Here is a 13,079-nt window from a genome sequence, read left to right as displayed (position 1 = left end):
CCCTCGGAGACCCACCCAAATACAGAGACAGACAGACCCACAGGCAGAGACAGTTACAGGGGCCTTCGGAGACCCACCCAAACACAGAGACAGAGAGACCCAAGGGCCACAGACAGTTCCAGGGGCCTTCGGAGACCCACCCAAACACAGAGACAGAGAGACCCAGGGCCAGAGACAGTTCCAGGGGCCTTCGGAGACCCACCCAAACACAGAGACAGAGAGACCCAGGGCCACAGACAGTTCCAGAGGTCCTCGGAGACCCACCCAGACTCCCACAGACGCCGGCAGAGAGAGGAGCCGGGAGAGGAGGGCGCCGGGAGCGGGACACAGGGGCTCTTTGAGGCCGGGAAAGGGGGGCGGCGGTCAGGAATGGTGTGGGCTTCGGGGAATGCACCGAGGCCGGCGGTCCAGCGAGGGGGCCGGGATGGGCAGCCGCTGGGGGAGAGGCCAGATATTGTGCCAGGTTCACCCCAGCGGGCTCGGGGCGGGCTGGGCAGGGCAGGGAGGCAGGGCCAGGGGGCAGGGCGTCGTCTCGGCTCGTGCCCATCGGGCCCGCCCCCCCGCCCCCGGTTGGCAAGGGAGGAGGAGGTGGCACCGTGCCCGGCTTTCTGCTGCCCCTGGTTGGTCAGCCCCTCTGGACGGCCGCCGGGAGGAGGAGGAGCCGGAGCCCCTCGCCCCGCACGTATCCGGACTCCTGGGTCTCCTTTCTGCCTCGGCCCCGGCCCCATCCGCCTCGGGAGCCACCGCCCCCACCCTCTTTCCCTCCAAGAGCCCCGCCCCGGCCCCGCGGGCGGGCCTCGGCTCCGGCTCCGCCCCGTCCCGGGGCAGGAAGCCGGGAGGCCGGGGAAAGGCGGCCAGACAGGAAGAGACCGGTCCCGGGGCGGGGCTGGTTTCGAGCCGGCCGACTCCTCTCCCCGGGCGGGGCGGGTTGTCCCCCCAACCGCCCCCTCTTCAGGCCCCAGGCTCCCCTTGCGCCCCAAGACTCGACGCCCCCCGCTTCTTGCCCCCTACCCCCAACTGCCGAACCGACAGAGGGCAGGGGGAAAAAGGGCCGCCTCCGGCCCCCTGCCCCTGGGGCCATCAGCTCCCCTACCGCTTTCCCGCCGGCCCCCCAGAAAACTAGGAACCAAGTCCCCCCGGTCCTTACTTCGGCCTCAGCCCCCCCCCCCCCCCCAGGGAAGAGGTACCCTCCTTCCGTGCCTCAGTTGATCCACCCGAGAGCCGCCCCCCTCCCTCCTTCCTTCTTCTTCCCCTGCCCCCCGGGGCTTTTCGGATGACGGCCTGGAGGAGGACGCGGGTGCCCGTGCCAGGCGGGTGACTGTGCAGGGACCCGCCCAGCTCAGGCCATTCCACTGCTCTAAGTGGCCCCAGGAATGCGGCTGGACCAGGCCCCGGGGTGGGTGGCCCGGAGAGGGAGGCGGATCGGGAGAACACCAACCGCCCCAAAGAGAGAGAGAGAGAGAGAGAGAGACGTACAACAGGTGTTTATACATATATTACTCATTTTCATTCAACAGCCGCCCCCCCCCCCCAAAACACACACACCAAGTCTGGGATCGCCCCAACTTCTCACCCCATAGGGGGAGGTGTCTCGGCCCCACTTCGGTCTCCGGTGCCAGATTGGAGGGGGGGGAAAGGGAGGGCGTTGGGGAGGGAAGGCAGGCCCCCTTTGTCCCCCCCAAGCCCGCTACAACGTCTGTGTGCTGACCAGCACGTCCATTAAGTAGTCCAATTCCGACATGTCCAAGCCAGGCCCCTCGGCCTTGCCCGTGGTCTCTATGGGGTCCGGACCAGCCTTGAGGCCGCCGGGCCAGAGCTCGCAGTCATACATGGATGTGTCGATGTCCTCAAACAGCCCCTCCAGCCCGTCCTCCAGGAGGTAGCCGGCCGCCGCGGGCCCCAGCAGCTCCAGGGGCCCCAGCGACGGGGGCCGGTCGGCGTCCGGGCCCGGCTGAGGGGGCCCGGCCAGAGGGTCATCCTCGGGAGGGGGCAGAGAGGGGGGAGAGGGGGCGTCGCTGAGGCCCTCGATGTGGCTCAAGTCATCAAGCAGGGCGGCGATGGAGGTGCAAAGGGGGGAGTCCGGACCCGAGACGAGGGGCTCCGGCGGCGGGGGGAGCGGAGCCGGGGGCTCCGGCACGGGTGGCGGGGGCTGGGCCGGCTCGGCCCCCATGGCGTCCTGGAGCCGTCGCAGGGTGTTGACCACGAGGACCAGGTGGCGGAGGTCCGGCTCTCCGCGCCGCAGGCTGTGATGGAGTTTGAGGACGGAGAGATCGAAGAGGGAGCTGGAGGGTGGGGGTGTGGCGGTGGGGCCCGGGGACCCTTCAGGGTCCGGCGCCAGGCCCGCACCCCAGGCTGGGTCTTCTTCCCGCTTACGCTTCAGGCCTTTACCCAACATGAGTCTGTAAACGGAGGGAGGTGGACAGGTCGGTCACGGGGCCTGGGAGTGTTTCGGGGGGGGACGGGACCCTGTGCTTCGGCTCCTAAACGAGGCTGGTTTGCCCCCGTATTTGGCCCTCCTATCCAGCGCTTAGAACAGTGCTCTGCACATAGTAAGCGCTTAACAAATACCAACATTATTACCCCGTCCCTCGATCCCCCCCGGCCCCCAGCAAACCAAGCCTCTGCCGGTCCCTACCCCAGCTCCCCGGGCCCTGAGCGTCCTGCTCGCTACCTCTCCCGCCTCCTCCCCCGGTCCCTTCCCGCACCTATAGCCTGGAACTTTGAACAGGAAACGAGCTTTCTGCCGCTCAGTTCCCTCTCCGCTGCCGCCCCTTCCCCGTCGCGGGGCCCAGGCGTCCCGCCCCCCTCTCCTCCGGGGAGCCCAGGAGGTGATCGGGGGGCCATCCCCCTCTGCCCCCGTTCGTCGGACCGACTCCTCCCGCCCCCTCCTCGCCCGGGCGGGCGGGGGGGATCCCCCGACGTGAGAGAGGGGCGCCCGACGGAGCCCGGGTTGCTCCTAAGGGGGCGTCCCCTCGGCCCCCCTCGGGGTAGATTGTGCAAACGGGGATACGGCCCCAGCCCCCCGCTTCCGGGCCCGGCGAGGAGCGGAGCGGAGGCGGCTCCTCTCGGGGCTTGCGGCGGCGGCGGCGGGGGCGGGTGAGTCACGCAGCCGGAGCCAGGGAGCCGGCGCCCCCGCCCCCCTCCCCGGGGCTGCTGCATGAATCACCCCGCTCGGCGCGCACCGCGCAGCCCCGGCCCGGAACACCCCGGGGCGCGAGCCTCGCACCAACCCGGGGGGGGGGTGGGGGGCGCGCGCGAGAGACCGGGAGCCCTTTGCCCCACTTTTCCCCCCTGCCCTCTCCTCATTTCCATACCCGGCTCGACGGCTGCCAATCAGAAGGTCTCCGCCGCGGCCCGCGGCCAATCAGGAAGCGGCGGCGGCATCGCTCGCGCGCCCCTCCGGCCCGCAGGTCGCGAGACGCCTCTCTGGCCGCGGCGCGCGACCCGGGCAGCGCTCCTTTCCTGCGGCCCCGCCCATCGCCGCGGGGGGTCCCGCCCTCCGCCGTCGCTCATTGGTCCCCGCCGGCGGGGAGGGGCGGGGATTGACAGGGAGGGAGGGAGAAAGGGCGGGAGGAGGGAGGAGGGGAACGTGCAGGGAGCGGGCGAGGGCCCCTGCCCTGCCCCCCACCCCGGTCCCTTTGCCCGGGACCGGCAGGCCGTCGGGGTGCCCCTCCCCCCCCCCCGCGCCTCGAGGTCCCTGCACCTGTCACCTTTCATTCATTCATGCAATAGTATTTATTGAGCGCTTACTATGTGCAGAGCACTGGACTGAGCGCTTGGCATGAACAAGTCGGCAACAGATACAGTCCCTGCCGTTTGACGGGCGTTTACGGTCTAATCGGGGGAGACGGACAGACGAGAACAATGGCAATAAATAGAGTCACCTTCTCTCCTCTCCCCCTCTCCCGCCTCGGTTGGGCCGGAGCGCCGCCCTCGGACCCCCGCAGGCCTGCCTCCACCTCCCCCCCGAGGCAGCAGCCGGGCCGGGGAGGAGAGCAGCTGCGGAGCAGATGAGGGAGGGGAGTCGAAGCCACAGGGGGAGAAAGGGGTGCAGGGAGACGACGAGCAAACTCTGGAGGGGATAAGGGAGTCGACCCCTGCCCGGGTCCGGTCCTATCCGGTCCGCCCTCGGGCGGCGGGAGGCCCCGGGGGAGAAAGGAAACCAAAAGGGAAACAGGCCGGTCGGATCCCCGCTCCGAGCCGACAGAGAAACCTGAGGGTGGAGCTGGAGGCGGAGGAAGGCCGGGGTCCCTTCCTGCCCGATTGCTGGAGTGCGGCCAGGGGAGGCCGGCCCGGTGCCCCGGGCTCTCCCCACCGGGAGGCCGAAGCTGGACGACGAGCTCATCTGTCCGCCTCCTTCCTCCCTCCCTCCCTCCCTCCCTCCGGTCCCACCGCAGTCCCCCTTCCCGCCTCGGTCGCAGGCATCCCGGGGGTGGCACCGTGCCAGGCCGGGGGGTCCACACCCTCCCGGCCAGCTGCAGGCTGCCCGGTGGCTGGCTTGCCCCCGCCCCCCTGGCTCCGGGCCCCGCTGGTACACACTGTCCCAGCCCAGGAGGGCCCCCCATCCCCACCCCCACCCCCTGCCTTTGCCAAGCCCGGCCCCCTCCCCCCGGACGGGGAAGGAGGAGGGGACAAGAAGGCCCCGGCTTGGCTCCACGTAGCTCGGGGCCCGCGGCCGTGAGCCCTCTCCCTCTCCTGCCCGCCCTCCCCGACACCTGGGCACCCCCCAGCTCTGGGCAGGGCAGGTGGTCCTCGGCCCCGTGGAAGCCCCCTCGGTCTGGTTGTCACCCACCAGAAGCCCCCAGCAGAACGAGGAGCAGAACGTGGGGACAGGGGAATCAGGAAAGGGCTCTGCAGACTGGAGAAACCAGTCTGTGAGCTGCCCCTGCTCTCCCTCCCTGTGCCCCTTAACACACACACACACGCACGCACGCACACACTCTCTCTCTCACACACACACCCCCACTCACCCCCCACCCCCATCCCCCGGGGTAGAGGACAAGCAGCTTCGAGGAGCCTGGCTGGACTCCAAGTGGACTCTGTCCCCTCCCCCCACCAGCCCGGCCCGGGGATCCGTACTGCTCGACCCAACGTTTGTGTCAACAGCACGGCAGGGTCCTCCCTCCCACCTCCGCCGGACGATCCCTTCCGACCCCCGAGTGGTTTCCTAGGCTGACCCCCGTGGTTTGGGACTGTGGAGTCCAGCTTGGGATCCAGGCCCTTGTGGACTTTGTTAAGCGCTTACTATGTGCCAGGCACTGTACTAAGCGTTGGGGTGGATACAAGCAAATCAGGTTGGACACAGTCTCCAACAGTCCACAGGGGCTCACAGTCTCCATCCCCATTTTACAGATGAGGGAACTGAAGAACGAAGAAGCGAAGTGACTTGCCCATGGCCACACAGCAGATGAGTTGCGGAGGCGGGATTAGAACCCAGGGCTTTCTGACTCCCAGGCCTGTGCTCTATCCACTAGGCCACGCCGCTTCGCTTGGTGTGGGGGAAGGTAAAGAAAGAGCAACCTAATTCTTTCTGAGCCCCCTCCCCAATCCCCTGGAACTGGGTTGAAACATCCCATGACTCAACAAGGCATTTGACACTTTTATTCGAAAGAAAAAACAACAGAAAAATACACGTTTGTCTTTAAGTCCCAACAACAAGCCTTTGCATAGATCGCTTTGCTCCTAGCGCAGGCACTGGGGAAAGAAAAAGGGTCATTCGCATCGTTTTAAATAAATTTGGATGGGGCTGGGAGGAGGACATAAAAGCAGGCAAGAGAACCCTCTATTGAGAGGGTGAGGGGGCAGGGAGGGGTCTGGCTTCGGCACAGAAAGGCAGGGCATCTTGGTCGCTGTGTCTAAGGAGGGACCTAGCTGGGGTCCTAACACTGATATTTCCTTGCTTTGCACATAGTAAGCGCTTAATAAATGCCATCATTATTATTTTCTTTTGGGGAGGCAGGGTGGTAGAACTATCTGGAGGTGGGCAGCAGTTACACTTCATTTCAGCTGTAAGGTCAGGGTAGATGATTTATTATTATTACTATTATTTGTTAAGTTCTTACAACATGGCAAGCAGTGTTCTAAGCGTTGGGATAGATACAAGTCCCTGTCCCCCATGGGGCTCACAGTCTAAGTAGGAGGAGGAACAGGCACGGACTCCTCATTTTGTAGTTGAGGAAACTGAAGCACAAAGGAGTGAAGGCCTTCTCAGATTAAGCCCCACTTTTCCTCTCATCTCCCACTCCCTTCTGTTTCACCCTGACTTGGCTTCCTTTGCTCTTCTCACCACCCCTCTCCCACCCCACAGCCCTTATGTCTATATCTCTAATTTTATTTCTTTGTAATGATATCTACCCCCCCCCCCAGACTGTGAGCTCACTGTGGGCAGGGAATGTCACTATTGTTGTATTGTACTTTCCCAAGCGCTTAGTAAAGGGCTCTGCACACAGTAAGTGCTTAACAAATATGAATGAATGAAAGAATGAATGAAAGTGAACTTGGACAGAAAGAAAGCAATGGGCAGAGCACAGATTAGAACCCAGGCCCTCTGACTCGCAGGCCCCTGCTCTTTCTCCTAGGCCTTGCTGCTTTCCCGGGCCCTCTGTGCCCCCTCAGAAGGGGGCTGAGACTGTTGGGGTGGGGGTCCACGCTGTGCTGCAGGACAAACTGGAAGCCAGCTGGGAGGGAGTAGAAACACAGAGGGAAATCCACAGGCTCTGCAGAACTGGTGAGGTGCAATCCAGCCTGAGGAGAGGGGCTTGAGTTTGGGGACCCCCTTTCCATCCCCTCAGGGGTTGGAGGCTTATCCCAGCGTGAGGCAGCTGCTCTTCCGGGGCTGACTGGGGTCCGTGAAGAGAAACACCAAGGTAAACTCCTCTTTGGCAGTTATCACATCTATCAATTCTATTGTACAGTATTTTTCCAAGCAGTTAGTACAGTGTTCTGCACGGGATAAATGGGTTCTAACCTCAGCTCTGCCACTTGTCTGCTGTATAATAATAATGTAAGTATTTGTTAAGCGCTTACTATGTGCAGAGCACTGTTCTAAGCGCTGGGGTAGATACAGGCTAATCAGGTTGTCCCACGTGAGGCTCACAGTTAATCCCCATTTTACAGATGAGGTAACTGAGGCACAGAGGAGTGACTTGCCCACAGTCACACAGCTGACAAGTGGAAGAGCCGGGATTCAAACCCATGACCTCTGACTCCCAAACCCGGGCTCTTTCCACTGAGCCACGCTGCTTCTCTGACCTTGGGCAAGTCACTTAACTTCTTTGGGTCTCAGTTCTCTCATCTGGAAAATGGGGGTGAAGACTGTGAGCCCCATGTGGACAGGGACTGTGTCCAACCTGACTAACTTGTATCTACCCTAGCGCTTAGAACAGTGCCTGCCATGTAGTAAGCGCTTAACAAATATCACACATTATTATTATGTGCTCAAAAGATACTATTGATTGATTGCTTAATAGCAGCAGGGGTTTCCATTAAGGTAGAGATCCCCTCTCTGTCCTACAAAAACCATGACCAATCAGGCAATCATTGAGCGCTTACTGTGTGCAGAGCACTGTACTAAGTGCTTGGGAGAGTACAATACAAGAGTGTAACAGACATATTCCCTGCCCACAGTGAGCTTACAGTCTAGAGATCAGACCTGCTGTAAATGCCAGGCTGCCCCTCTACTGCCGGGTCCTAGTAGAAAGAACCTGGGTCTGTGCGTCAGAGGATCTGTGGGTTCTAAATCCCGTTCCGTCACTTGTCTGCTGTGCGACCTTGGGCACGATATTTAACCTCTCTGTGCCTCAGTTTCCTCATCTGCAAAATGGGGATTTCAAAATCCGTTCTTCCTCCTAGACGGTGAGCCCCGTGTGGAACCTGATTATCTTGTATATACCTCAGTGCTTAGTTCAGTGCTTGGTACGTAGTAAAGCTCTTAACAAACATCACCATTATTATTATTATTATCATTACACTCACCATCCTGGATAAATTGTCACCTTCCAGGAAGGCATCCTTCCTCACAAACTGCCCCCTCCCAATAGGGGGTTTATTATTGGTATTTATTGAGTGCTTACTCTGGCAGAACCCCACGGGGGGGGGGGGGGGGACGACGACGACGACACAGGATTCCTGAATCCACATCTCTGTTGGGTGGGAGGGGGGCACACCCCATTCACCCCCCCAGAGTCCCTGGAGGAAGGGATTAAAAGGCTCTCTGCCTCTCCTCCCCCCCCCCCCCCCCCCCCCCCCCGCTCCATAAACATAATCCTCTGAGTTTTGGCACCTCTCCTCCTGCAAGGAGGCAGTTGGGGGTGGGGGTCACAGGGCTGGGGTCCGAACACAGTACCCCAGTGATCTCCATGACGTGGTCCAGCTCATTCCAGTCCTGCCCTGCTGCCAGGCTTGGGGCTGTGGTGACCAGTCCCACTGCCTCCCCCCCAAATTTAGGAGAGGCCCAAGGAAGCCGGGAGAATCAGTCTGTGGTGCCCCTCCCTGAGGGAAATGTAAAGACTCTGCCAAGCCAATAAGAGAGAAAGACCGTGGAGGAAGTAGAGGGGTCAGGTAGTAGGAGAAGACAACCCTCGGCCATTTTGGAGGTGAAGGAACTGAGTTGTGTGTGTCTGGGAGGGCAGAACAAAGTGGGAGCTCCCTCAGAGGACCCTGAATGGACACAGGGCCCAGGGAGGGATTGGACAGGACCCCGGATTAGAGCTGGAACACCCCAGAGGTTTGGAGTCCAGCGACTAGGACTCGAGGGGAGCAAGGCTACTGCCACTGAAGGGGAGAGAGGACATCCTGAGTCTGAAACACGTGGAGAGGGTGAGACACCCCCCCCCCCTCCTCCAGGGAAGAAGGGAAACATGGGCCTCAGGATGCAGACGGGAAAGTACAGAGGGTACTAGGGGGAAATCGAGATCCAGGGAAAGACACTTTGTACCGTCTCTGCTTTCACTTGTTACCTTGTTAAGAACTCACTGCACGTTATTGAGATCTCAGGACTTGGTGTCTCCCGGCGGTAGGGGCTGGAGGAGAAGCTCTGGGAGGCAGGGAGATTGGGGGGCCTGGTCGAGCCCCTGCAGGCAGGAGATCCAAATACCTCCCCTCTCTTCTCTACTTCTATGGGCCGGCACACTTCTTCGCTCCTCTGGTGCTAACCTTCTCACTGTGCCTCAATCTCACTTGTCTTGCCACTGACACCTGGCCCACATCCTACCTCTGGCCTGGATTGCCCTCCCTCCTCCGATCTGCCTGGCAATTCCTCTCCCCCCTTCAAAGACTTACTGAAAGCACATCTTCTCCAGACTAAGTCCCAGTTTTCCTCATCTCCCACTCCCTTCTGCGTCATCCTGACTCTCTCCCTTTGCTCTTCCCCCCATTTCCCGCCCCACAGCACTTATGTATATATCTGTAATTTTATTTATTTTTATCGATGTCTATTTACTTGTATTGGTGTCTTCCTCCCCGCCTCTAGATCGTGAGCTCGCTGTGGGCAGGGATTGTCTCTCTTTATTGCTGTATTCCATTCCCAAGTGATTAGTACAGTGCTCTGCACACGGTAAGAGCTCAATAAATACGATTGAATGAATCCACAGAAGTGGTCCGTGCTCTGGGCTAGGCTTAGTGGAGAATGCTTGCTCTGAGGTCTCTAAAAGTCAAGAGGAAAGTTGACTGATTGCAAAAGTTTAGACTGTGAGTCAGTTATTGGGCAGGGATTGTCACTATCTGTTGCTGAATTGTACATTCCAAGCGCTTAGTACAGTGCTTTGCACATAGTAAGCGCTCAATAAATACGATTGAATGAACGAAGTTGTACCAGTAAGAAAAGTGTGCCTCAGTGGGAAAAGTTCCCGTTTGAAAAAGACCAAGATATTCTAAATGTTATCTCCGTTGTGTAAAAATCCTTAGCCTCAGAAAATAGCATATTTGCACCAGTAGGATAAAGAACAGAATTGAACAGTTTCCCAGATCCAAAAGGCCAGTGGATGGTATATCCTTGGAGGGCCCAGAACAAAATGCTGGAAAGGCCCACAATCTTACTGAAGGAGCTTGTTGTGGGGCAGGAAATGTGTCTGTTTACTGTCGTATTATACTCTCCCAAGCTTTTAATACAGTGCTCCTTATACAGTAAGCGCTCAATAAATATGAGTGAAAGGCCCTGGAAAATCTTCTGCCAAATCCCTACGTGGGGGTCAAACCTGGGGAGCTGATAGGGGACTATATTTGTGATGATATCAACAGTGGATCCCTCCCCGCCTTCAAAGCCTTATTAAAATCACCTCCACTCCAAGAAGCTTTCCCCAGCTGTGCCCTCATTTTCCCTATTCCCTCTCCTTTCTGTGTGAAGCTGGCACCTGAATTTGTACCCTTTATTCACCCCACCCTCAGCCCCACAGAACTTTTGTACATAACTGTAACCGATTTAATGTCTGTCTCTTCCTCTAGACTGTTAGCTCCTAGTGGGCAGGAAACATGTCTACCAGCTCTGTTATACTGTATTCTCCGAAGCACTTACACAGAGTAAGCGCTCAATAAATATGACTGATTGATTGATAAAAGCGATGTGAATATTTGTAGCTTGGAGTTTAAAGCCAAACACCTTGCGGGGCTAAAAACACTGCTTGACATATAGTAAGCGCTTAAAAAATGTAATTATTATTTCAAAAGGACAAGGAAGGAAGGTTAAAACCTGTCAGTTCTGAGAATGAGCTTCCAATTGATACCGTCTCTGTCTATGGAGAGCACACCTCTATTTTAATTCTACAAGAGAACCAATTTGAAAATCTCAGAATCCAGCTGGGAATTTCAGTTCAGGGCCAAGGAGTGCCCAGGCCTATTATAGATTTCGAACAACGAGGCTTTTCAGAAACCTTAAAATTCAGCTTGAGGATAGCGAGTCTAGGGAAAAGAGCAAGGGCCTGGGAGCCAGAGGACCTGGGTTCTAATCCGAGCTCTGTCACTTGTCTCCTGTGTCCAATCTGATTATCTGAGAAGCAGTGTGGCCAATTGGTTAGGGAACGGGCCTGGAAGTCAGAAGGTCCTGAGTTCTAGTCCTGTCTCTACCACTTGTCCACTCTGTGACCTTGGGCAAGTCGCTTCACTTCTCTGAGTCTGTTTCCTCATCTGTAAAATGGGGATTAAGACTGTGAGCCCCACGTGGGACACGGACTGTGTCCAACCCGATTACTTTGTATCTACCCCGTGCTTAGAACAGTGCCTGGCACATAGTAAGTACTTAACAAATGCCATTAAAAAAAGGTCCCCTTCCTATTCAAATGTAAATTATTCCTGTTGGATTTCTGGGATGGACGGCTGCGGCTGGTACCGACACAGGATCAGAAAAACTGATCTTTTCTCCTTCCTCTTATCATTAGAGCTTTGGAAGAGACCAAGATTCCATCTGCACCTATTCTGAAACCAACAGGAGACTTAGCCAGACAGAAAAACAAACCTAAGAGATAAAGACTGGCCTGAAGAACATGTTCACTTTTCATTCATTCATTCAGTCGCATTTATTGAGTGCTTACTGTGTGCAAGCACTGTACAAAGTGCTTGGGAGAGGACAATATAACAATAAACAGACTCATTCCCTGCCTACAGTGAGCTTACAGTCAAGAGGGGGAGACAGACATTAATAGAAATAAATAAATACAGATGTGGACTTCAGTGCTGTGGGGCTGGGAGGGGGGATGAATAGCGAGAGAAAGTCGGGGCGATGAAGAAGGGAGTGGGAGAAGAGGAAATGAGTGCTTAGTCAGGGAAGGCCTCTTGGAGGAGGTGGGCCTTCTAAGGCTTTGAAGAAGGGGAGAGTCATTGTTGGATTTGAGAAAGGAGGGTGTTCCAGGCCAGAGGCAGGATGTGGGCTAGGGGTAGTAGTCAGTGAGGCCTATACTGGGCTAAACAAGTTCTTGATATTTTGGAAGAAACCCCTCCTGATCGGCAGACACTGGTTTTGGCCACCGTTCCAGGGAGCACAGAACGGCTGTCAAATTAGCTTCTGCATAATCCTAGAAGAATAACCTTCAGAGAAAAAAATCAAACGTGCTCCGAAATCCATCAGATAATTCTGTGGGTAGAAGAAACACCCAGGAAGAAAAAATTATTTGAGATCTTAAATGATTAAAAAAAAAACCTTCTTCAAGTCTCCAGTGTTGGTATTTGTGGACTGCAAATTAGAGAGGGTTTTTATGGTTAAGCACTTACTATCTGCAAGGAACTGTACTCAGTGCTGTGGTGATAATGATAATAATAATAATTGTGGTATCTGTTAAGCGCTTACTGTGTGCCAAGCACTGGCGCTGGGGTGGATACAAGTAAATCGGGTTGGACAGAGCTTCGGTCTCATGTGGGGACTCACAGTCTCTATTCCCATTCTACAGATGAGGTAACTGAGGCAAAGAGAAGTAAAATGACTTGCCCAAGATCACACAGCAGACAAGTGGCAGAACTGTGACTAGATTAGATTAGCCAGTAGAGACAAGCTAATCAGGTTGGACACCGTCTTCATTCAGTAGTATTTATTGAGTTTTACTGTGTGCAGAGCACTGTACTAAACACTTGGGAGAGTAAAATACAACAATAAATAGACACATTCCTTGCCCACATTGAGTTTACAGCCTACAGGCCATATCCTACATGATGCTGGCAGTCTTAATCCCCATGTTATAGACAAGGTAACTGAGGTCCAGAGAGGTTAAGTGACTTGGGCAAGATCACACAGCAGATGAGTGGCAGAATCGGGATTAGAACCTAGGTCCTTTTGAATCCCAGTCCCCTGCCCTATCCACCAGGTCACGCAGCTTCTGAGTGAGGTAATTAGTAAAATCATGGGATTGCAGAGCATAGCCAATCAATCGGATAATCAATTAGTTGTATTTATTGAGTGCTTGCTGTGTGCAGAGCACTGTACTAAGTGCTTGGGCGAGTGGGAGATAAATCACAAGTGGCAAGAACAAGTATATTAAAGGGATCGTTTATCAATCATTCTGTAAATCGTATTTATTGAGTGCTTATTGTGTGCAGAGCACTGTACTAATTCCTTGGAGAGTGCTATACTATAAAGTTGGTAGGCATTTTCCTGCCCA

The 13,079-nt window shown here is 56.6% G+C and overlaps 1 protein-coding gene across 2 annotated transcripts; it reads right to left on the bottom strand.

Moving 5' to 3' along the window:
• Nucleotides 1-1,469: 1,469 nt before the first annotated feature.
• Nucleotides 1,470-3,457, bottom strand: SERTAD1 (SERTA domain containing 1). Of its 2 annotated transcripts, none has more exons than XM_029065321.2 (2): nt 3,315-3,457; nt 1,470-2,399 (listed from the first exon to the last, which is right to left on the bottom strand). In XM_029065321.2, the coding sequence occupies exon 2, from the start codon at nt 2,393-2,395 to the stop codon at nt 1,688-1,690; it is 708 nt and encodes a 235-aa protein (XP_028921154.1). In that variant the 5' UTR covers nt 2,396-2,399; nt 3,315-3,457; the 3' UTR covers nt 1,470-1,687. The 2 variants fall into 2 exon arrangements, with proteins under 2 accessions (XP_028921154.1, XP_001510854.1); XM_001510804.5 differs by lacking the exon at nt 3,315-3,457 and adding an exon at nt 2,706-3,218.
• Between the last annotated feature and the right edge of the window lie 9,622 nt (nt 3,458-13,079).

This window comes from Ornithorhynchus anatinus, chromosome 5 (assembly GCF_004115215.2).
Source record: "Ornithorhynchus anatinus isolate Pmale09 chromosome 5, mOrnAna1.pri.v4, whole genome shotgun sequence".
Classification (NCBI taxonomy): domain Eukaryota; kingdom Metazoa; phylum Chordata; class Mammalia; order Monotremata; family Ornithorhynchidae; genus Ornithorhynchus; species Ornithorhynchus anatinus.
This window is presented reverse-complemented; position numbering and strand designations above follow the sequence as displayed.